The sequence below is a fragment of the Eriocheir sinensis genome, chromosome 44, assembly GCF_024679095.1.
Source record: "Eriocheir sinensis breed Jianghai 21 chromosome 44, ASM2467909v1, whole genome shotgun sequence".
Classification (NCBI taxonomy): Eukaryota; Metazoa; Arthropoda; class Malacostraca; order Decapoda; family Varunidae; genus Eriocheir; species Eriocheir sinensis.
This window is the reverse complement of record NC_066552.1, coordinates 5,160,898-5,185,039: the sequence shown is the minus strand read 5'-3', so window position 1 is coordinate 5,185,039 and position 24,142 is coordinate 5,160,898. Positions and strand designations below refer to the sequence as shown.

Here is a 24,142-nt window from a genome sequence, read left to right as displayed (position 1 = left end):
AAAATAAGGATGGAAGGAATATATGACCCTTATAAGATTCACAGGTTACATTAATTAAGCTATCAAAGGAAAGTAAAAGGAAGGGATCGAAGGAGAGAGAGGGAAAGGAAAGAAAGTGAAGGGGAAAAGAAGGAAAAGGAAAAGAAGGATGGAAAAAATTACCCTTATAATAATAAGCTACCAAAGTTACGTAGTAGTTATGAGAGCTAAGAGTTATGAAAAAAATAATACCCATGGCTAAAAAACTTCAACAAACCATTCTTCTATGACAATCTGACACTTGTTTTATGTGTGCAAATATATTAAAAACCGACAATAATATATGGATTGAGAGCATCTGGCAACACTGATACAGGTCAAACGAAGAAGAAGAAGAAAAAGCGGGATGGACAAGGGTGGGCAAGGCTTGATGGGTAAGTATTTTCTTTTATAATTATCCTCAGCCTATTTTACCTTACCCAGCCTTTATTTCATGTATCACTAATGTCTCGTTAATCTATGTGTCGCTGTCAATACCATCTCGTCACTTATATACGACGAGAATGGAGGTTAAGTACAAGGGAAGATGGCTGTTGACTCATCTTTTTCTTACCTGTTTCTCAAGATTAGTTCTCAAATAATTAACCTCACAGTCTCTTTACCTTACCCAGTCTTTATTTTATGTATCACTAATGTCTCGTTAATCTATGTGTCTCTGTCAATACCATCTCGTCACTTATATACGACGAGAATGGAGGTTAAGTACAAGGGAAGATGGCTGTTGACTCCTTTTTCTTACCTGATTCTCAAGATTAGTTCTCAAATAATTAACCTCACAGTCTGTTTACCTTACCCAGCCTTTATTTTATGTATCACTAATGTCTCGTTAATCTATGTGTCTGTCAATACCATCTCACCACCCATATATGAGGAGAATGGAGGTTAAAATTCTAAAGGAAGATGGCTTTTGACTCCTCTGTTTTCCTCTCCTCAGACAATTGTCCTCACAGTCTCTATTACCTTACCCAGTCTTTATTTTATGTATCACTAATGTATTGTTAATCTATGTGTCATTTCATTACCCATATATGAAGAGAATGGAGGTAAAAGTCTAAGGAAGATGAATTTTGACTTTTTTTCCTCTCCTCAAGTTTAGTTCTCAAATAATTAAACTCACAGTCTTCTTAACTTTACCCAGTCTTTATTTTATGTTTCACTAATGTCTTGTTAATCTATGTGTCTGTCAATACCATCTCACCACCCATATATGAGGAGAATGGAGGTTAAAATTCTAAAGGAAGATGGCTTTTGACTCCTCTGTTTTCCTCTCCTCAGACAATTGTCCTCACAGTCTCTATTACCTTACCCAGTCTTTATTTCATGTATCACTAATGTATTGTTAATCTATGTGTCATTTCATTACCCGTATATGAAGAGAATGGAGGTAAAAGTCTAAGGAAGATGGATTTTGACTTATTTTTTTTCCTCTTCAAGTTTAGTTCTCAAATAATTAAACTCACAGTCTTCTTAACTTTACCCAGTCTTTTACCATCTCACCACCCATATATGAGGAGAATGGAGGTTAAAATTCTAAAGGAAGATGGCTTTTGACTCTGCTGTTTTCCTCTCCTCAAGTTTAGTTCTCCAATAATTATCCTCGCAGCCTATTTTACCTTTTTGTATCTCTAGTGTCTTGTTAACTTCTGTGTCCTGTTAATGCCATCTCACCACTCTCTAATGATGAAAATGGTGGTTACGTTCAAGGGTAGATTTCTTCATAATTATCCTCACAGTCTATTTTATCTTAACCAGACCCTTATTTATGCTTCACCAAGCTTATGTTAGCCTCTGTGCCTTGTGGATGGCATTTTATCACCCATATATGAGGAAAAATTCAGGTTAAGTTTAAAGGGAGATGACTTTTGGTTGATTTTCTCTACTCAAGCTTAGTTCTCTCAAGATTGTCCCCCCCTTACGAAAAAGGTAATTCATGAAAGGTGATGTTTAAGGTGATCACTACCACCTGAGATTACCTATGTCATTATAAGCTAGGGGAGGAAGTTAAGGAAAATTAGGTAAAGAAGATGAGAAGGTTGGTTTCTTTGAAGGTGTTTCTTCCTGTCTTTTGTTTCATGGAGCCTTCTCTGTCTTGGGTCAATTTCAGCTGTGGTTATGTAGCTCCTAATTAGAGACTCACTTTGCTGTACCTGACTTGAGGGGTATCAGCACAAAGTATCAAGGTAGTACAGTCTGTTTTAGAATGTATGAAGTAGGGGCTGGTCTTTTAGGGTCATTGGATCGAATTTTAAAACATTTTGTCGCCCTAGTACACATATTTGACATGGCTTTCATAGGAGCTGTAGGCCTTTCCAGGGGTAGTTTTATGACCCTAGTGGTAGTTTGACCCATCTTCTGTGCCATGAACCTTGAAAAAGACTCATGAAAACCAGATTGATCCCCTCTTTTTGACCTTTAGAAATAGTTGATGTGAGAAGCGATGGTGTCTTAAAATACGGCCCATATTCTTTAACATTTTGGCGCCCAAGCACACATAATTATTTGATACGGTTTATGTAAGAGTTTTGGGCATTTCCAACTTCCAAGGTTAGTTTAATGAGTGGTGGTAGTGTGACCCTTCTTCTGTACCAACAACGTAGAAAAACTCATTAGAACCCGATTGATCTCCTTTTCGGCCTTTGGAAGTAGTTGATGTAAGAGGTACTTCGAGGTTACCCCAGTGTACCTTAATGTTACCCTGATGCATGCAAAATGTCTTAACCCATGAGGTGTCTTTTTAACTCTACGTTGCCCCTGTGAATATGAAACCTCTCTCTTCTAGCTGTTTGGACCCAATGGTGATGCAGCAAGATGGGCTGTGGGAGGCTGGCTCATGGTGGAGGCTAAGACATTGGGCTATTACTTATATTCTATCAGTGTACAGGTCTTTGTTGCCACTTAGGGGAGGCCAGGTTTCCATTTTAGAGAGGGTATTATTCTAGTGTTTGCCCATACTCACCCCTCGCAACCAAAATTGGCTAGGGGGCCATTGAGACTTCGGGGAATGTGGTGGTAAACATGAAATGCGTCGCAAATGCATAGTTTTTGAGTTATGAGGGGTTGAAAAATACCCTAGATGTAGGGAAATTCCTTACAATTATTTAGAACAGCTCGTGCAAGAGGTTCGAGAGCCTGCACTTCCTGCACAAGCCGCAGTACTGTTAAAGGCGCGGTGTTGGATGGATCCCGGCTAGCCGGTGGTTTTACTTGTGTCAGTGATAAACAACGAAGATACACTGTGTTTGGTGCCACGGACTCTACTTGGAGGACGGAAACCTTGCAATGAGGTGACAACCTACTAGAGAGAGGGCATGAGTGTGATGGAGGCGGTTTATGTGAGCACAGATGGCCGCCGGTGCCACGCCAGATGGTGAGGTGAGCATTGTTTGGTGGGTTCACTACGCTTCTCTCCCAAAACAAGCTTGGGGATCCACTGAGTGCGTGGTTTTCGTATGGGAAACACTAAATTCGTCGCAAACGCTTATTTTAGTGGTGGTGGGAGGAAAAATTCCTAAATATAGGGAACTTCCCTAGATCTAGGGAGTTTTTATCCCCCGCCACACACTAAAAAAATACGCGAATGCGACGGATTTCGTGTCCACCACCCGAAACCCCGCATTCCCACCAGGTCCCCAGGCTTGTATGGGGGGGAGTATGGGCAAACACTAGAATTTTACCGTCTTTTTACCTCAATGAACATGAAGTGTCTCTTTACCCCAGTGATCCCTGATTGCTAACTGTATTCCAGTGATGCCCCAATATAGCCCAATGGAAACATACATTTGTACCTTGACATCTGCAGGGGTTAGGTAATAGACACTCGTGGATATTGAAATCCGTGGATATTTTCTGCCCTCCTTCATAACACCCTTTTTTTTTTTTTTTTTTTTTTTCCCCTTTGTTTTTCCATGCTGCCCATAGCACTGGAATGCTTTTTTTGCTGGCCCTGGTTGCTGGTCCAAGTCCGTGAAGGGTGCGGGCTAATTTTGAATTTGCAAATTCACGCGGGTGCATGGGGCACTTGCTCAAGAAAAAATATACTAGACCTCACGGGAACATCTCCCCTCAAGTTTAGCCGCCACTTGATTTTTAATATTCCAGGTGTTGCCTTTGCTAATAATGTACATGCTGGATCTTTTGTGAGGATGGTCTGTAATAAAATCAGACTCTGGAGTGAGGGCAATAATGCAGTAACCACACCAATGATTACTGTGAGAATGAAGATGTGATGGGAGGTAGCATGGTGGATGGTGAATTGTGAGCAGTTTCCTTGGGCACAAAAGTGCTAAAAAAACTGCAGATACCTAAATCATCAACATGTTAATATCCATGGGCAGATTATTAAAATGTTGGATGTTAGATCTGCAAATGTTAAGGTACAACTGTACTGTTATGTCAACTGTATTGTTATGCCTATGGCAAATTGTTGTAGGACTGGCTGCATGGCAACCCTATCAAGCTGCTAGCCTAATGTGTGTTTTGGTCATTGTCACTGCTTGTGTACTGTAGAGTCAGTTAGTGCAAGACTGATGTTATCCATCACTTTTTTCAGTTAATGAGGAGATTTTGTAAACAAGCTGTCCATGGAGAGAAGCAGTGAGGGGGATGTGTGCACCACTTTTGGTGCCAACAGTTTCTATGGCAGCAGGCCGGGTCCCTCAGCCTGCAGCTCCAGGATGCAGGACAGACTTGTCCAGATGGCTAAGGGCGCAGAGTACCTCAGCCAGCATCCCCAGCCCAGCGACTTCCGGCCAGGCATCCTTGGGCCGCCAGCAACTTGGAAAGTGTTCACCAGGCAGGCTGAGGCCATCAAGTTTTCACAGGTCATGGGGGAAGGCCTCATGGTGTTTTCCTTTGAAGGGGATGCAATAGGATCTGGTGGTAAGAGGAACTTTGTGGTCACACACCCTAGTCAAATGTGGTTGAGACAGAAGGAGCGAGTCCCAGGGAAAAGGTGTACCTATGAGGTGATTCAAGAAAAGTCTGTGTGTAAACTTTACTTTGACCTTGAATTCCTGCATGCCCACAACCCAGGGAATGATGGGTTGGCCATGACCAACACTCTCATAGCTGTTGTCTGTTATTTCCTGCACCGAGAGTTCAATGTCACTTGCTCAAGAAAAAATATACTAGACCTCACGGGAACATCTCCCCTCAAGTTTAGCCGCCACTTGATTTTTAATATTCCAGGTGTTGCCTTTGCTAATAATGCACATGCTGGATCTTTTGTGAGGATGGTCTGTAATAAAATCAGACTCTGGAGTGAGGGCAATAATGCAGTTGAAATTCCAGGTATTTCACTTCAGAATGTAAAGGAATTACTTGTTTTTAATTCCAATGATAAAAAAGTTCTCTTTTGTGACGAAGGAGTTTACTCAAAAAACAGGAACTTCAGATTGTTTCTTTCCACCAAATTAGGACAGAATTTCCCTTTAATTATTGCCAAGGAGAATGAGTACCTCCTAAATCATGAATCTGGAAGCTGCAGAGATGAACAAATCTTCTTTGACTCTTTGATCACATTGGTAGACAGCAGCTGTAAGATTCTTTCTTATACAGAGGATGAGCAGCTCCCACAGGAACAAAGAAACAATGGTAAAGGAGGCAACAGCAGAGGAAGTGTAGATTCTGATGTGGATGGCATCAGACAATCACCTTTTCCTGAAATTGATGACTTTATTCAAGGTGTAATTGGTTCAGGTTACATCCCAAGTTGGCATTATTTCTCGCAGAGTGAAGTCATAGTGTACAACATTGCTCACTACAGATTTTGTCACAATATTGGTAGAGAACACAAAAGTAATAATATATTTTATGTGGTGAGCTTGAAGTCTGCCTCTTATTACCAGAAGTGCCACGATCCTGACTGCAGGGATTTCAGGTCACCTTCTTGGCCCCTTCCTAGGAGTGCAGTGTTCTGGCACTACATGAGTGAGGAGGACATGATGGACTGGATTCACTCTGTTGAGGAAGAAGTCAGCAGTGATGAGAAAGCTGTCATTAGGACTGATACAATCGAGTCAAAGGTTGAACCAGATAATCGACAAGCAGATTCTGTTGGTGCTATGAAAAAATGGGATCGCATGGAAGAAATGATCCACTCTCAGAGCAGCCAGTCATCATCGAAAAGCTCACAAGGAAGTTCCCTCTTGAGTAACCCATGGGATAAACTGTCTCAATTGTCCTCACCTGATACTTCATTTGTGGAGAGCTTATCTCAGGTGCAGCCTCACAGCTTGGATGCCAGAGATCATCAGGGTTCATTGAGAGGAAGATATCTACCTTTTGATACTGAATCTGATGAAGACTTTCTGAAAGCAGTTCTTTATTCTGAAGAACAATTGCAGTGTGTCAATACTGAGATGGAAATTACTCGTTGATCTATAAATATGTATATCCTTTTCCTTGTATGTGTGTGCTTGTTTGTTAGCATGCCTCCATGTTTGAACTGTGTGTGCAAACTTTATATATGTATTCAGTCTGAGTATTCTGATTATTCATGTAGTGTAAGTGATATATACTCTGTATTTTTGTTATTTATTTCATGCACTTTCATCTCATTGTACATTGATTTCTCATTTCTGGCATTCACCTACATTTCTTTCTATAGTTCAAGCTTCTTGAAGTGACAGTACAAAACTATCATATTTTCTAAAGAGTTTTCAAAAATAATATATTTTGTATTAAATACATTGTTAGTATAGATCTGTTTAGTCATGAAGTACCTTCCAAGGTTATTTGCTTCTGAAAGCACTTAAAAATCAATGAACTAAAGAGATTCACATTTCTGTGTGTTCATTCATTGCTCTCATGCATGCCGTTATCATCAGCCTTTCACGCCTCTGCTTGTTACTGCTGTCGTGCCTTCAGTTTTTCATGCATGATGATAACATGCCAGCACATTTTGGCTTCTTTAATAGCATGTGTCAGTCATTACTGTAGTAATGGCAGCAACTACATTAAATACTGATTCCATTAGATGTCAGTTGACGTCTTCCATCCACCCCAACATTTTAAGTTTTAGATAACTGTAATATTTCCTTGTTCTAAGCAGGTGCAATACATCACTGCCTAAGTGATCTTTTGCCTCTGCCTTTGATAAAATAATTTAGCCTACTTAAAATTCTGGGAACTAATTAAAAAAAATTAGATTAAATTTAAAAATTAAAATACCTACCAATTTGTCTGACTTGGTCATAGCTTGACCAATTGAGTTTTCTGTAAGTTATTATGTACAAAAAAGCAAAATGTGAAACACCAAAAGTGTTAAACTTTAACAAACCCTGCAAGAAAAGGGTTTGTGGATCATTATCTCAGATATCTTTGTATTTAGGTTTGTGAAGGAATGAAAACATTGTTTACATTTATTTCAGTAATTATAATTTTATTTGCTACTATGAATGAATGTATCAGATGTATTTTATTGATAAAATAATAGAACTTGTAAGTTGAATGTTAATTTGATTTACTGTGTAGCCAAGTTTTGTAGATTACTTTTATGTGAAAAATTGGTTTAAATATATTTATAACTGAAGGCCATTTTCTCTAATTATTCTTTAATAACCATGAATTCTGCATGGAAGTCACAAGATGCAGAAAGTCTTGAAGTAGTTTATTACTACGTTGCTTATTATGTTTGTGATGCAGGCAGAAGTGGAAATGATTATGACCAACAGTTGTTTGTACTTTGTCTTTCTTCTGATGAACTACTTGTGAATTAAGAGAGGAAGGTACATTGAAACAAAGATAATATATGCTTTTTACTTTAACAAAAATATAAAATTTGGGACACTGACAATTCAACTGGCTATATATATTTTTTTATATACTAGCATATATGCCTACACTATAGATACACAGCCATTTTAAAAAGATAATAACTCATACAGTTTACCACTAGCCCACTAGACACTAAATATATGTATGAACATCATAAAATTGAACAAATATAAAAACATGTGAATACTGAGGAATGTCAGCAGCATATCTTTGGCTACAATCAGGCTCAGGTTGAGGGGGAATGCCTTCTGTCATGGAAAAATTCTGACCAAACCTTCCCCCTTGTATAACTACCCTCTCCTCTTAGCATCCTTTCTATTGATGGCATTTGACAGTACGTGTACATGGTCCTTCAATCCTTCATTATTCAATTTCAAATGCTTCAGTCTATAAAGTTGGTTCCTCTGAAAATGACACCAGTATTTCAGACAGCAAAGTCATAGCACCAACAATGATGAGCTGAATAACTAGACATTTTCTTTTTTGCATAGTGAAATTATCCACACATGAAAATCTAAAGCAGTAAAAGGAAAAGATGGATGTGGATAAGGCATTATGACTGTTAGTACTGGGTTGTTAGGGGCTAAGGGATTTTGGTGGTGGTGCTCAATTGGGCTACTGTTAGTGATTACTGGGAAGGAAGGTCATGGGGACTGCAGGGGTAGGCACTGGGGGTCACTGATGGCAGCAGGTCATATGATTTCTTCTTGGGGACACTGGCCTAGAACAGGGAGATTGTACAGTTTGGTTATTTTTGTGTCAAATAGAGGATTTAAAACAAACTCAATGGCTATGTATGTTTGATATACAAAAGAAAACAAAAACATGTTAACCCATACAGGTGTTTCTGACAATAATTGTGGTTGTGATGTACTTGTCTTGCTCAGTCAATGTTGACTCCCAAACCTTACAACACAAAAGTACAAATCTTTGCATTACAACTTGGATGCTGCTGCCTCGTCCAGTATCCACATCAGCTCCCCCTTGGTTGGCTGTACCAGGCCAGAAGGCAGCGCCTCGCCATCAGCAAGAATGCGCTGAAGAATAAGAAAATACTCTTTCAATATAGTGTTATAACATTAGATATATGAACATATTAATATACTATCCAGCCAGAGACAGAGAAGATAGATTTTTTCTGTTTTGTACAAAGCTTTGAATCTATGCCTGTGAAAGAAAGGGATAATTTCAAAAGAAAACTGTGTGGATCACAAGGAGTCTTAATCAAGTGATCTTGGTGATGAAATGCTCTCCAACTCTAAAGAATTACATAGTAATGATTCAAGAGTTGGAGGAGGCATGTTGAATATCTGGTAAATAAAGAGCTATAAGTCAAATTATAATCTGTGGGTACAGGTAACACTCGATTTACGCGAGTATTGTGTCCTTGAAGAGGTCGCGTAAATCAAAAACAATGTAAATCAAACAAGAGGTAAGTTTCTATCGAAAAATAAATATTCACTTCATTCAGTGGAGAGAGAGAGAGAGAGAGAGAATATCCATATCACCGAGATATCCACTCAGGCACTCAGTCTCAGCCTCACTCGTGTGAGGAAGAAATGAGGGACACCATGAGCGACTGGCTAGTATTGGTATCGGTACCGAGCAGTCTGGTACCGGTACCGTACCATATAGCTGGTACCGTTAGTACTGGTACTGGTACCGTTAGTACCGGTCCCTGCCCATCCCTATTGTTGAGTAGCATGGCAGCGTGGGTACTGTATCGTTGTTCAAGTGGCGTGTGGGAAGAACTGAGCTCAGCTGTGTGGCTGCGGCGCCGTGTGAGTCCAGTTGCATGAGACATCTGGTGGCCACTCCATAAAATATCGCGTATAAGGGGAAAAACGTGTAAATTAAACATTTATTTGGATTTTGGATCCTGCGTTATTTAAAAAACGCGTAAACTAAACACGTAAATCAAGAGTTACCTGTAATATTAATAGTTACCTTCACCATGTCAGCTTTCCCCTGTCCTGCCATAGCAAAGGCACAGCAGTGGGCATTGTTGATGACAGGAAAGGTCATGGTAACCCTGCAAGGCGGAGGCTTTGGGGAGTCGCTGATGGGAGCAATCCAAACTTTCTTTTCATCCAGGAGGGGGTGGCCTGCAACATGGGAGCCAACATACATAATGGGTGACTAAAGTAATGAAGAAAAGTATTTGAAATGAATCTAAAGCATATTGATAATTACATTCTTTGGAGTACCTTTCCAAGTTATTTTAATGATAATTTGTAAAAAAAAAAAAAAAAAAAAAAAAAAAAAAAAAAAAAAATTGTATGCAATATATATATAACATTGTTTTTTCAACATGTCTCACCAGGGAAGAGCGAGGCTGTGTGTCCATCGGGTCCCATCCCCAACAGAAGCAGGTCAAAGCATGGCCACTCACTGTCAGGGAACTTGGCTCGAACCTTTGCCTCATAGTCTTGGGCAGCAGCCTCCACTGAAAATAAGTTTGAAAAGTGCAACTTTGATTTTCTGAGAATTCTTGTGGCATGATTTAAGCAAAGAAACAAATTAAATTTAAAATGCTTGAGTTTTCAGATGCATATGTAACATGCCTTGCTTCATACCTTCCAAATCTGGGTTGATTTTCACAAACTGTTCCTCTTTTAAGGGAGTCTTGCCAATCAGTCCAGCGGCATAAGATTTGTATGTTGAGTCGTCATCGTTGAACCCCACAAGGCGCTCATCACAGAAGAAGAGCAACCACTTATCCCACTCTGTCTCGATGGAGGGCAGACCACCACACAGGAACTTGGTCATAGATCCACCTAAAAATAATAGTAAAACTGAGGCCTGTCTAAATTCATATACACCAGTAAATACAAACTAGCAGTGTAACATTTGGTCCTCTGATGTGCCCATATCTTGTTTTCTAGTGCAGTGCCTGCACTAACCTTCAACCCTCTTGGACTTTCACAGGTTTTTAAGAAATGTAATTTTTCTCATATGCCACTGTGCTTTTGTGTGTGCCAAATACCACAACCCGTAGGGCAAAGTATTTCTAACTGATAGGTTTCCAATTTAGTACCAAATGTTCTATTTCTAGGTTGATTATGATAGGGAGGTCTGGTTAGTTTGAATATTGTCCATAACTTAACCCAATAACCTTAACGAAAATGTCAGAGCAGTTGAAAAAAACAGACAATTTACAGTTTCACCCAACCAACAATTTTCTTACGTGGTTCATGTCTTTCTGGTGATAATTGACTTTGTACCTCATTTCCGTCGCAAATGTCTACTTTTCGAGTTATGCCTCTTTTCAAATTATGCCTATCCTCTGCCCTCAACAATCTTGGGGGACCTGTGGGAACACGGGGTTTTTGGGTGGGGGTGCATGAAATCGAGTAATATGCATTTAAAATGAGGTCAAGGAATCAACAGAATCACATTAGTACATAAACATAATATCAAGAAGAAAAAAAACATATCATGAGCTGACCAAATCACAGAAAATACTCTGCGCCACACCCACCGGACAGGCCGAGGGTGAACCTGCCCCGCGCCTCGATGGCCTCGTTGGACAGGTGCTCGACCAGGGTGCACAGCTGCTTGGCCACCTCCTGCTCGCTGCCCACCACCTTCCTCACGGCCTTGCTCACGGCGCGGCTCATCCTGAAGCAAGAGATGGATAAAAATGTCTTCTTCCTGCTGTCAGAGGAGCGCTTCACTTTCTCCCTCAGGTGTAACTAGGGCCGGTGTGGTAACTACCGTGACACTTACCTGTTGTTTACAAGGTTCGGGCGGCGGCTCTGGCCACGACTTCGGCTTCAATATATTCCTCCTACTTTCTATCATGGAGTGTTATTTCTGTATCATTTTCTGCGGTAATTGTCTTTTTGTATAGCATGTGGCTCTCTTACCCTCAAAGTACACCTATAATAGCATCATGGACTGTTATTTCTGTATAATTTTCTTAGGTAATTGTCTTTTTGTATATGTGGCTTTCTTACCCTCAAAGTACACCTATAATAGCAATACAGAGGTCAAATTACATGGAAATCTTTCAAAAGCGTATACAATTTATTTGCCAAAGGGATGAAAAACCAGCAATTAAGGTTCATCATATAACTTTCCTGTAACCATTATTGTATATCATGTAACTGTTTTCCATTCCCTACAATGACTTAGTACAGAGGTCATATATGTGTACATGGGAACCTTTGAAAAACGAGAATGTCATCATTAATCTATCTGTAAGCACGTATCACAGGTTATTTAAAGGGCAAAATGTAGAATAACCCTGCCGAGGATATTAGGCACTTCCCAGCACAAATTCTGTTCTCTTTAATTCCACTGCAACCACGTATTACAGGTTATTAAAGGGCAATATGAAGAGAAACCCTGCCGAGGAGGTCCACAATAATTAAGTTCCCTCCCCAATGATGTTTTCTGTTTAATTCCACTGTATATCCACGTATCACAGGTTATTTAAAGGACAAAATGAAGAAGAAAAAAAAACTGCCGAGGAGGCTCACAAATTCCCTTCCCAATGATGTTCTCTATTTTTAAAGGGTATAAAGAAGAAAAACCCTGCCAAGGAGATACACAAAATCCCTTCCTAATGATGTTCTCTATTTAGTTCCACTGTATAACCACGTATCACAGGTTATTTAAAGGGCATAAAGAAGAAAAACCCTGCCAAGGAGGTATATTTAATTCCACTGTAACCACGTATCACAGGTTATTTAAAGGGCATAAAGGAGAAAAACCCTGCCGAGGAGGTATATTTCATTCCACTGTAACCACGTATCACAGGTTATTTAAAGGGTATAAAGAAGAAAAACCCTGCCAAGGAGGTATATTTAATTCCACTGTAACCACGTATCACAGGTTATTTAAAGGGCATAAAGGAGAAAAACCCTGCCGAGGAGGTATATTTAATTCCACTGTAACCACGTATCACAGGTTGTTTAAAAGGCATAAAGAAGAAGAACCCTGCCAAGGAGGTAGGCTATACACCACTTCCCAGGACGATGATGTTCTCTATTTAATTCCACTGTATATTCACGTATTACAGGTTATTAAAGGGCAAAATGTATAGTTCCCTTCCTAATGATGTTCTCTATTTAATTGCACTGTATATCCACGTATTACAGGTTATTTAAAGGATATAAAGGAGAAAAACCCTGCCGAGGAGGTACACAAGTTCCCTTCCCAATGATGTTTTCTGTTTAATTTCCACTGTATGATCACGTATACATCACAGGTTATTAAAGGGCAAAATGTAAAGTTTCCTTTCTAAAGATGTTCTCTATTTAATTCCACTGTATATCCACGTATCACAGGTTATTTAAAGGGTATAAAGAAGAAAAACCCTGCCGAGGAGATACACAAAATCCCTTCCTAATGATGTTCTCTATTTGATTCCACTGTATATTCACGTATTATAGGTTATTAAAGGGCAAAATGTAAAGTTCCCTTCCTAATGATGTTCTCTATTTAATTCCACTGTATATCCACGTATCACAGGTTATTTAAAGGGTATAAAGAAGAAAAACCCTGCCGAGGACGTTCCCAATGATGTAATGTTTACTTGGCCAGGCGTGTAGGGTCGAGGCAGGGGCGCGGGACTGTCTCTTATTTTGACCTCTCCCTGGGCTTATAACGTCTACTGAACACCTTTATCTCATCTACCGCGTGAGTAAAGCTTTGTGCATTCCCTGTGACCTTTTTTTTAGTTAAGTTACGGGAGTGTATTAGCGTGTTTAGTGATTTTTCTACCGCCGGTCAATCCCCTTGGACGGCAGTGACCCAGTACCTTCCTCCTCCTCTTCTTCTTTTACCTCATTTATCTTCTTTTCCTCCATTACCTTCTATTTCTTCTTTTCTTTTCCTGTCTTTCTCTTAATTTCTCCTACCACCGTCATTTTCTTCTATTACTACCTCATTCTTTTCCTCGACTACCTTCTTCTTAATCATCTTTTGTTGATCTTTGACCTCTTGTATCGCTTCTTAGGTCTATACACCCTTATCTTCCTTCCCTTGTAGTCTTTAATTAGTTTTGTTTTCTTCGTCATAAGCTTTAAATCATTACCTCCACCATTCCCTCGACCTTGTGCCCCGGGGGAGAGGAAGGGGGGCACAGACACCAGCTGATATTCTTACCTGGTTGTCTTCCCTCGGCAGGTTATCACAGGGTAAAGGCGAAGACAGAGTAGTAAGGCCAGGATAGCAGACGCCAACACTCCCCATTAACATGTCTTGGTATTTCTGTAAACATTATCTTCAAACTAAATTCTTACCTGGGTCATGGTGTAGCTTTGTCATTCTGAATCTTTTGAACCCCTTATATATTTAATCATTTTACAATCTGACAATACATCAGTAAAGCACAGGTTTTGCTGGAGGGTGTGCTGATGTATTATAGATTTGTATGGTATTTGTAATCAATAGGACAGTGGTGTCATACAAATGTATTGTGGGTTTAATGATCGGCAAAACCCGAAGGAGACACAGTAGTCTGATTTCTCTTGGCGGTCATAGTGTAACGGTGCGGCTATTTCACTGAGCAGCTCCCAGTATCTATGGTCAGTTATGTAGTTGGTTACCAAACAACATGGCAAATTAAGCTGATATGTAGTTACTGAGTAGCTTAGCAGTCTATAATTAGTAATCTATGGTCATTTAATCAGTTAAGAAATTTTTATAAACTAACAGAACCCCATCTTAACTCAGCGGGTCATAAACTATTACCATAAAAGTGATGGCAATAGCAAGACTGGACAATGCTTGGTAAATAGCCATTTTAATAATATTAATGTGTATTGTTGTTGTAGATTTAATGACCTGAGATGCAGGTAAAGACTCAAAAAAGCTTTAAGCCAAAGGGTTCCCTTTGACTTGGGGTCTGGATGGCTTAGGGGGTTTGGTGGTTGCCTCCCAACTGAAAGGTTGTGAGTTTTTTTCCAGCTCACAAAGACTTCTTGGTGAGAGGGGTAACACTTTCTAGTAACCCTAACAAAGTTGTATGGTCCTAGGTACCCAGCTCCAGCGATTATTTAATTTCTTTTTCAATAACATTAGCTTGGTGCTAGAATCTCCACCTCTCCCTGTGAGGGTCTGGTCTTGAATTCTGGGCAAAATGTTGATGAAAAAGATGTGTTTTCCTGAATAGATCAATTTCTCATATGCCTCAAGAAGTAGAAAATCCCCCATGACTGATATTTCAAGTGTTTTTCTGATGGAATATTCATTTGCTCATAATTTGTGGTACTTATTAAGAACAAGGACAAGCTTCTAATTTTCAATATTTTTCAAAAATTCTTTCACTTAAGCACTAGTAATAGACATTAGAACATTAAAAACAACAAAAAGTACTTGGGCCTTGGGGTCAATGGGAATTGAAGCCCTCTGTAAGGAAGTTATAAATATGTATCACCTGTGTTTTAGAGACCCTAAGTGTTATCAGGAAAGATCACACTTTAGGACCACCAAAATCTCGTAATGACACCACAAAAGTGCCAGGGATTGAACCCGGGCCTTCTGAGTAGAAGTTAGGGCAGTATACCATTGATATATGACATGCTGCCCTGACTTCTACTCAGAAGGCCTGCGCTTGATCTCTGACACTTAATGGTGTTCATTATGGGATTTTTTCAGTGTTATTACAGTTTCTCATCATCATCATCATCATTTCATCGACGCCTGCTCCTAGGAGCTCCCTCCAGGGGATGACCACGGCAGAAGAGCTTCCAACTTTTTCTATCCAGACACTCCCTCCTTGCCTTCTCAAAGCTTCTCAAAGATCTTTCCCCCCTCTCCCCAATGTACTCTTGCACCCTATCCCTCCATTTCACTGGAGGTCGTCCTCTAGCATTCCCCTTCTCTATCCCTTTATCTCTAATTACAGTTTCTCTAATGTAAAAATCACCCAAAACAGGTGAATATATATTTACTAGCACCTCCATGGTATAGTGGTTAGCACGTATCTGCAGGCCTGAGTTTAAATCCCAGTCTGGGCAGTTAACGCACAGCCATCCAGTTATGTGGATACCTGGAGAAGGTAAACTGTAATTACCCTTGTTAATGGGTTCTTGGCCAAGGGGAAGGAGAAGAGCACCTAGGTCATGTGCAGCTACAGCATAAGTCCCCAACTTTACCTTTATCAGCCTGTTAGTGGTGCAGATGAAATTTATGTTGAGTGGCTGCTGTGATATATGACGTCCTTGGTTTATGTTGCCACTGCAGTGCTCCTCTTGACTTAAGTCACTGAAGTTAGGGTTGATAGAAGATCTGAAGAGTGTAGGTAATCTTCCTCCACTCATCGATGGTTGAAAAATTGCCTGCGTCTTGTGGCAGGACTTTAACCTGTGTCCTTGGGATTACCACGTTGACACGCTGACCACTTGGCCACCTTCTCTCCTAATGTTTACCAGTGTTTGTGTGAAAGAAATCTGAAAAGCTAAAAAAAATTGTGCACTATAGCTCAGGCGTACATATTCTATCATATTTGATTGTAGGATTGTAAAAAAACTGCATTGATGTATTTTTTAAGCAGATGATAAAAGTAGAGACCTTTAACTCAAAAAGACTAGTCAAGGCGATGCACCCATTTAGCAGTTAAACTTGCAAATTGTAAATATTTATAATTAAGTTTGGGGAAAATCTATTATTCTCTTGGTTAAGAAGGGAGAGGTGACAACAAAGGTTTAACAATACCCTACAGTAGATTACTTATAATTAGTTTATTGAATTATGTTTGACAATGAAAATTCATCAAGCTGAAGCTGCACTGGATAGGAGATTGAGTAGATTGATTTACTTGTCTTAACACAGTTTTACTTAATAACGTTGGGAAGATGTAGGAAAACAGATGTGATGTAACTAGTTGTCCCCAATTTGCCTGTAGCATCAAGTACTAAATAAATATGAACTGATAGTCATTATTGAGAAATGCCCAGAGCAGATTTCAACATGCTGCTGTGAAAAATGTAAAAAAGAAAAGAAAAAAGATCTTGACTCCAAACAAGGACAGCAGATTGCAGTTATCAATCACAGATAAAAACCCTTTGGGGCAGTTATAGTCCAGTTTGTGAGTGATATCAGAACCATGATATGGAATTGTCTACTCGTATATCTATCTATATCTCCGATGCCCTGCTCCCTCACAGGAACTTCCCTCCAGGGGTGGCCACTGCAGAAGTGTATCCATCTCTCCCTGTTCTGGCACTCCCTATTGTGTTCTCACTAATGCAATCCTCTTGTGCAGAGATGTTGATATTGTCAGTGTATTCCCTGGGTTATGCAGTGGGTCATAAATGATCAACTGTAAACATCCATAGATGCAATTAGATCACCACAAGACAACTAACTGAACTGCTACCTCTGAACAGTACTGCTCCATTGTACTGTATTTGGCTGCTACTCATAAAGATGTAAACTGCACTCAGCCAACACGCTAAACCCACGTGTACAGAAATACTTTCGTTATGAGATGTTTATCACACACTCGAGATATTACATGAGTCATTTTTTGTGGGTGCAGTTCAGTAAGGTGATGAAACATTTGTTTTTGGTCATCGGTACAAATGCAGACCTGAACACTTGGCGGCGGCAGGGGGAGGGGGGGGGGGGGGTAACAGATACCTGGATTGCTGACTTGAGAAGTTTGAAGTTAATGAATGAGAATTAATCGGGTCTGCCCAACATTGGCAGGCGGCAGGGGGAGGGGGGGGGGTAACAGATACCTGGATTGCTGACTTGAGAAGTTTGAAGTTAATGAATGAGAATTAATCGGGTCTGCCCAACATTGGCACTATATATGACCGATGTAGTGATAGCGGCACATTGCGTCACAAACTGTTTTTTGCACTAGGTCGACCATTAGTAGATGTTGAGTGTCTGATATGGAGATTGTTTACTTGATGTGTGCTTTCTCAAGCATCACCAAGCCGGAAAAAAAATGTCCTGTTTGGTGATTAGTTTGTTCCCATGCGAATGATAACTGACCTGGAATATCCCCGCGATAGTATAATCTCGATATGCAAATTTGATAGTTGCAATAGACACATTTGGTGCCTTGCGCAGAATTGATATCTACAAAATCGAAATAAAACGATATTTGGTAGTTTTAATTGACACGGCGCATTCCATAAAACTGACAGCTACAGAAGCACAACAAAATTTTCACAAACACGGAAAAGCTTATCATGCAGCATGCGGGTGGCGGAGGTGAAGGTGAAGGACACTGGGTCGGGGCGCGAGACTCAAGGTGGCCCGCCCTTCAGGCTACGTGCCCGCGTGTCAAGGCGCCTCTGTTGTCAGGTGAGATAGCCGCGGCCTTCGCCATCACCGCCGCCGCACGATACTGAACACCTCCACCACCTCGATATCACCCAACGCTTCACTGTAGGGCCGTGTGCAGCGCTGAGGGCCACGATTCAACTCGATTTCTCATGTTTCTCTTCAAAATCTTAAGTCGGTGTTCTCAGGAGTTCAATCGGGTTTTCATGAGTGATTTCTAGGTTCTTGGTGCAGAAGAAGGATCACACTAGCACCAGGTCATGAAACTACCCCTGGAAATGCCCAAAACTCAACTATGTGTGCTTTGGCGCCCGAAATGTTTAAGAATATGTCCTTCAGTATCAAACAAATGAATCATATCGTCGCCACAAGAACAACGTGGATATGGATAACGAAAACAACCGCCTCAGTGTTGTTTTATATTGTTTTAGTGTCTAGCGTGTCGGGTGTAGTGTCGTGTGCAGTGCCTTATCGGATCAACATAACAGCGGCAGGCACGTTATCAGGAGCAGATTGTAGCTCGACCACAGCGGTGAGAGGTTCAAGTCGGGCAAGGGCAACGCGCCGACCCGCACGCACGAACGTCACCTGTGCCCTCAAGAGTCTACTGTATGTCACGTAACGAAGGTGTCGGCGCCGCCCTTCGCCCACCCCAAGCACTCTACCGCCGAGGCCCGTGTGTGTGATAATTCATGCTGCCTAACCTCCACTCCCCGCCCTACTTTCCTCTTCCCTCTCCCCTCTGTTCCTTCTTCCAATATGCCCTCTCTTCCATTATTTCTCCTTCCCATTATTCCTCCGTAGTATGTCATATCATCTTCCTCGCATCCCTTCTTCTCATGTTCCTTTCTAATATCTTCCTTCCCCCCCCCCCCCCCCCCTCCCTCCCTCCTCGACATTTCTTTTTACCACTTGCACTTTTTTTTCTCCCTATCTCCTTTTCACCTTCTCTTCCTTTATCTATCTATCCTATATACCGTTACCTATTCCTCATTGTCATCCCCTCTTTCCCCCCCTTTCCCACTTACCATCCTCCCTCCCCTCTCTCTTTCAATCCATCCTTTTGTCTGTACTTCCCCCCTCTCTTCTTCTGTCATTCTTTATCACTTTCCTTTCTTCCCACCACCTATCGTCACTCACACGGGCTCCACATTATCACCAGGTAGCCATCATCTTACCTGCACCTGACGACAATTTTCAGCCACTCATATTCGTTGCACTCCCACACTGATTCGTTATCGATGTCTGACTTTTTTCCTTTAGTTTCAGGAGCTTCACTCAAAGTTGCCATGTTACTTAAGGGATGACTAACCACGTCCCCGCCTCCTACAAAAATAGCTCGATAGATAAACGAATAGAGGATCATGTTTAGAACCGGAAGGGAATGTGTTTTGGATGAGTTACTGTAATCAATTCATTTATCGACTGTAATGTGATGTTTGCATTCTTCAAGCGGCCGGTGCGTCTCTATGTATGTTAACGTTAGCTATTTTTAACTATCACCAAATTATCAGATGAGGGAAAAATCATCTCGTTGCTCTGATACCCTTCTCAAAGGTCAATTTTACGGACGCCATCAGTAAGTACTTGGCATGGTGATATATATTTTTTACATATCTATATAACCGCTGTATTTCATAATTAAACGAATTCCCGCAGGACAGCAACACAGGGGGAGTTATACAGCCACGCACCGTAACCCAGGACCCCTATTTTCAGACTTTCGGCGCTCACAACAAACATTTCCAAAGACTACAAAGGAGATTAGTCGAGTTCTCATGACTTTTTCTCACATTCTTGATGGAGAGTGTATTAAGACACCTCTCCACCCGAAACTGACCTCTCTTTTGGCCACTCTTTACCTTTGTCTGTTGTGGGAGCGGTGAGTAGCGGGCTTTTTTCTACACTCTTTTTGTTGCCCATGAGTCGTCTCTGTTGTAAAAAAAAAAAAAAAAAAAAAAAAGCTGTTTCTTCGGCTGGTGTGGCATAGTGTATCGTTCTGTTAGGGTGTCGGATATTTGTTTAGCTTGTATGTACCTTGGAGTGAAAGAAATACTAAACCAAAGCGTTCTCCAGTTCCTTATAGCACATGATACATCAAATAAGCAGATTAAGTAGGAATGAAAGGGATGCTGAGAGATAGGAGGGTGTTTCCAGGGAAGGGTGTTGGTAATACTGTCCGCAGAGTAACAAAGGTGTGGCTGAGAACTGCTTTAAGATTATGTTACGTGGTTCATTGGGCTGGATGACTAGGCTGGGATGTGTTGTGGTTTGCGTAACTGTGTTTTGGGTGAAGGAATTATACGCATGCCTATTAAGTCATTATAAATACTTACGGAGGTAGAAAATCAGTCCAAAAGATGATTATTGCTCTAGTTACTATATAGGATTTGCATCTAAAAAAAATCCATTATGTTCGTTATGTTCGAGTTAGCTGAAGGACGTGAATGCATGTCTGTTTTATTGTTGGCATCAGTCTCTCCCCATTTTTTTTCTATTTCCGTCATCATCCCATTTTTTCATTGTTCATTTCTTCTTTCGATCCTCCTCTTTCATCTCCTCTCCCCCCCAGCTCTTCCCCCTTTTTGCAGCCACTGACGAGTATGGTTATAAAAAGAATGACCTTGAATACTGGAGGCTGGTACATTTAACCATTTTTAGGAGACGGCTGATAAGAGGGTGATACTGATCTCCGGCAGACCGATTAACCTTGACATATAGTAGCAGACGTTGTTACAAAGAGATTACACGTGATGCTCTGGTTAGATTCCCCGAAGATAATGAATGAACTGAGAATCATTCGGGAGTTTTGGATGAAGTTAGAAGTGAGACGGAGCAGCGCAAAGGGTGATTGGGTAGAGCAGGGAGGAACACGGTGGGACAGACCAGGGCGGGGTGGCTTGGTCAGGGGATGCAAGGAGTCGGACGGAACACAGTGGGGCATGGGGGAGAAGGGGGGGCAGGCAAACGAAATGAGGCGAAGAAAGTTAAGGCAGAGCAAGGTGAGGTAAAAAGAGGCGAGTCAGGGCGAGGTTGGGGTTGGGAGTAGTGACCTGCGATTCCTTTGATCTGGGGGCTTCCTTCGCCCTATATATATTTTTTAACCAAAGTATGCAGTTCATTGACTCAACAAAACAGAAACAGACCCACAATGCCCTGTCCCCACGGAAGGGTGACGGGTGTTCTGATAATTATAATAGATTGTCAATTTAGGTCGATGTGTCTGGGTACTCCCACGACGCGTTCAGGTCTTAGAAAGGAGGTAATACGGTCGTCAGTAGCATGCACTTGGTTTTCAAAATACAAATTGCCACTATTGTTATTCTTCCTTTCCAAAGACAAGATTAATGTGAGTCGTTACTGGAGTGGCGGGTCAACAATATTCTTAAGAGTATTCATTAATCGCTGCCCGCCATGAATTTCTATACTTCACTCTCCTTTACAAGTTTAACTGTTGATCGATCAACAAAGTAGCCACTAAGTGGATGGATTCTGTTCACTGATATCTCAAGCCGCCACTTGTCAATGCATATATTTGCTATTTAATAGTAGTGTGTAGCTGAGGGCATTCCCTTTCCTTCCGTGCTTCGAACATTTTTTTATCTATCTTTCCTAATAGCCTTCTTTTTCGTCATCATCATCATTATTTTTTCGTCTTCTTCCACTTCCTCCACCTGGTCGACTTTTAGTTTCTGTTGCGTATTATTCGAGGGTTGGTGTATGTTTAGTAACACACCAAAGCTTTATCTGCCTCAAGGTTGTGGTCCACAAACGAGCGTGGATTCTGCATCTAAAACAGTGAATATCAGTAATAGTTAATAATTGGACGCAACAGTGAATGTCATATCAGTTAAGCAATTTATTATCGAGAAGTGAAGAGGAAGAGTAATCTTGATGAAAAGCCTTACATTGGTATCTGTGGCTAAGGCTCTGATGCACTCCAGGCTTGATTGTTGTGAACACTGCTATCGCTTGCAAACACTTAGTTAATATCTATATTTTCGTGTACCCATATCCATGCTACTACATTTTTTGACCTTTGTTGTTTGTGATGATCTCCATGGCTACCGGTACAAGAAACTTACACGCCAATGCAACAATGGATCATGTTTCGCAGCACGTTTCAAATCAGGTCACAAGTATTCCAAAGTTTGACCAGTATTTATCAGGCAATTTTTTTTTTTTTTTATCTCGTTTGCATGACATTACGGCGGTGAGTTTTTATCCGTGCCATTCAAGTGAGCCATGATTTTTTTTTGATTAGGAATTGTGTCGTCTTGTTTAACACTTCTTTACCCATTTCTACTCTTGTCCACTGTAGGGCAGGGCAGGGGAGGGAGGTATGCTAGGGGACAGGAGCAAGATTAACAGATCAAGAGCAATGAAAGTGAGGTCTCTGCTGGCGTAATAACACCCTGACCCTATCAAGCAGGAGTCAGACACGCCCTCGGATGCTGAGCTACCTGGAGAAGGAGTGGCAGCAGCGGGAGTGGAGGAGGAGGAGGAAAAAAGGAGGGGAGAGGAAAGGACGAGGATGAGGTGGTGGTGGTGGTGGTGGAGAAAAAGGAGAAGGAACAGGCGAACGTGAGATCATAGTTGGTCCGAGCAGCTCCAAAAAAAGTCGTAATGATGAGCACTTTATTAAAACTCGAGTTGGAAGAATAGAATGCCCTTAATATTTCATCTCGATGCCTTAAATGAGGGAGGAATATTACGCATTTTTTTTTAGGAAGGATCTCTTGTTTTTATATATAGAGGAATATCATGTTTTATCGGGGGACCTTTTTTTTCTCCTTTGATGAGGGACCTATTTTTTTTTTAATGAAGGAGGAATATCATGTTTTTCTTTCTCCATACTTATTTATTATCCCCCTCTCCTTTTCCTTCTCTTTCCTTCCCTTCTCTCCTCTTTTCTTACCTTCCTTCCTTCCCCTTTCTCCAGACTATTTCTTACCCTTTCCTTTTTCTCCTCTTATCTTTAAAAGAGGCCTATTTTGCTATCTCCCTCCTGCCCCGTGTACCGTAGTCTCAGGCGTAGAGCCCATTGGATCAAATAAAGACGTAATGGCCATCCCAGTCTGGTCTTTTTTTAGGTCTTTGGATGGGTTGGTGAAAACTTCATCAAGGCATTGTTGACGTGCCTCGCTGGGTCTTCAAGAGAGAGGAGGGGGGGGAGGAGGGGCGCGGGGACCAATCACAGAGGTCGGATTGCGTGACGTCATTGTGTGGGCGTTTCCCGGGTCGGTGGGGAAATATCTTGTATAGTGTGGCGCGTCCGCCGTGGCAGTCTCTCTCTGGGCCTTGTCAAGGGAGGTAGTACAGAGCAGTGCTGGGCCGTGTTGGTGTAGGGTGAGTAGGGTACACAGCATGGCCACTTGTTGCCTGTATAAACATATGTGCGTGAGAGCTAGAAAGAGATAGACAACTTAAAAGGTAGACAGTTTCTCGTACCTCGATTTCGTGTGTCCGTTTTCACACTCCACAGGTTGCCATTTATCTCCCAACCTGGCGTGTGCATAATATAAGGGAAGGGAATGTATTTAGGTGCGTATCGACTTCCGGAGCATAGCATCGATCAGCTGACACGCACGAGGGGAGGTGGCGAGGAAGTGTCAGCGGGGGCGTATAGTGGCTAGCGAGACATATGGTGCTGGCAATTATGTAGCTATTGGTTCTGAGAGATTTACATAGATTTACATAGAAAATCAGACCACACAGACCCCATGGTCCAGACTAGGTGGTCTGTCCTTAAACCTAAGTGATTTTACATTAATCAGATGGCTCCAAAACGTTGCTTTTCTACTTTAGTTAATATTAAGTTCAAGGAAGTGACGGTCGAGCTTGTTTTTAAAAGAGTCAATCGTGTTACACTGGACCACTAATGGTGGGAGCTTATTCCATTCTCGCACTACAACGTTGGTGAAGAAAAATTTGGTGCAGTCTGAATTTACTTGTCTACATTTGAGTTTTGTGCCATTGTTCCTCGTTCGCAAAGTGTCATCGATCATAAACAATTTTGATCTGTCTACATTCGTGAAACCATTAAGTATTTTAAAACATTCGATCAGTTTTCCTC

At 41.2% G+C, this 24,142-nt stretch overlaps 3 protein-coding genes and 1 long non-coding RNA gene across 13 annotated transcripts in view; 3 read left to right on the top strand and 1 right to left on the bottom strand.

Moving 5' to 3' along the window:
- Window positions 1–307: 307 nt before the first annotated feature.
- Window positions 308–7,647, top strand: LOC126980335 (DNA-directed primase/polymerase protein-like). The gene is made up of 2 exons (XM_050830084.1): window positions 308–413; window positions 4,589–7,647. The coding sequence occupies exon 2, from the start codon at window positions 4,620–4,622 to the stop codon at window positions 6,414–6,416; it is 1,797 nt and encodes a 598-aa protein (XP_050686041.1). The 5' UTR covers window positions 308–413; window positions 4,589–4,619; the 3' UTR covers window positions 6,417–7,647.
- A 136-nt stretch (window positions 7,648–7,783) lies between these two features.
- LOC126980336 (6-phosphogluconolactonase-like) lies at window positions 7,784–15,945 on the bottom strand. 6 transcript variants are annotated; one of them, XM_050830086.1, is made up of 7 exons: window positions 15,924–15,945; window positions 11,297–11,436; window positions 10,392–10,592; window positions 10,136–10,261; window positions 9,763–9,920; window positions 8,755–8,852; window positions 7,784–8,536 (listed from the first exon to the last, which is right to left on the bottom strand). In XM_050830086.1, the coding sequence occupies exons 2-7, from the start codon at window positions 11,433–11,435 to the stop codon at window positions 8,491–8,493; spliced, it is 768 nt and encodes a 255-aa protein (XP_050686043.1). In that variant the 5' UTR covers window position 11,436; window positions 15,924–15,945; the 3' UTR covers window positions 7,784–8,490. The 6 variants fall into 6 exon arrangements, 5 of the variants coding, with proteins under 5 accessions (XP_050686043.1, XP_050686045.1, XP_050686042.1 ...); XM_050830088.1 differs by lacking the exon at window positions 15,924–15,945 and adding an exon at window positions 13,358–13,377; XM_050830085.1 differs by lacking the exon at window positions 15,924–15,945 and adding an exon at window positions 11,545–11,692.
- Window positions 11,790–13,315, top strand: LOC126980340 (uncharacterized). Of its 2 annotated transcripts, XR_007733133.1 has the most exons (4): window positions 11,790–12,429; window positions 12,505–12,620; window positions 12,771–12,841; window positions 13,215–13,315. It is a non-coding gene; the product is annotated as an uncharacterized LOC126980340 (long non-coding RNA). The 2 variants fall into 2 exon arrangements; XR_007733132.1 differs by having other exon boundaries at window positions 12,505–12,841.
- The window catches only part of LOC126980337 (high affinity copper uptake protein 1-like), a 37,036-nt gene continuing 26,223 nt past the window's right edge, over window positions 13,330–24,142 (top strand). For 2 of the 4 annotated variants that reach the window (XM_050830094.1, XM_050830092.1), the window contains exon 1: window positions 13,330–13,461. The gene's annotated coding sequence lies outside the window, so the exon portion shown is untranslated. Of the gene's footprint in view, window positions 13,462–23,286; window positions 23,416–24,142 lie in introns of those variants that run through there. The other 2 variants (XM_050830091.1, XM_050830093.1) reach the window with 2 other exon arrangements.

What these genes read in the sequence shown, in the direction of transcription:
- LOC126980335 (XM_050830084.1), top strand. Translation starts at nt 4,620, where the DNA reads ATGGAGAGAAGCAGTGAGGGGGATGTGTGCACCACTTTTGGTGCCAAC.
- LOC126980336 (XM_050830086.1), bottom strand. Translation starts at nt 11,435, where the DNA reads ATGAGCCGCGCCGTGAGCAAGGCCGTGAGGAAGGTGGTGGGCAGCGAG. An exon ending in AATCAACCCAGATTTGGAAG is followed by an intron (nt 10,262 to 10,391) that starts GTATGAAGCAAG and finishes ACTTATTTTCAG; the next exon opens with TGGAGGCTGCTGCCCAAGAC. An exon ending in GAGGCAGCAGCATCCAAGTT is followed by an intron (nt 8,537 to 8,754) that starts GTAATGCAAAGA and finishes TCCCTGTTCTAG; the next exon opens with GCCAGTGTCCCCAAGAAGAA.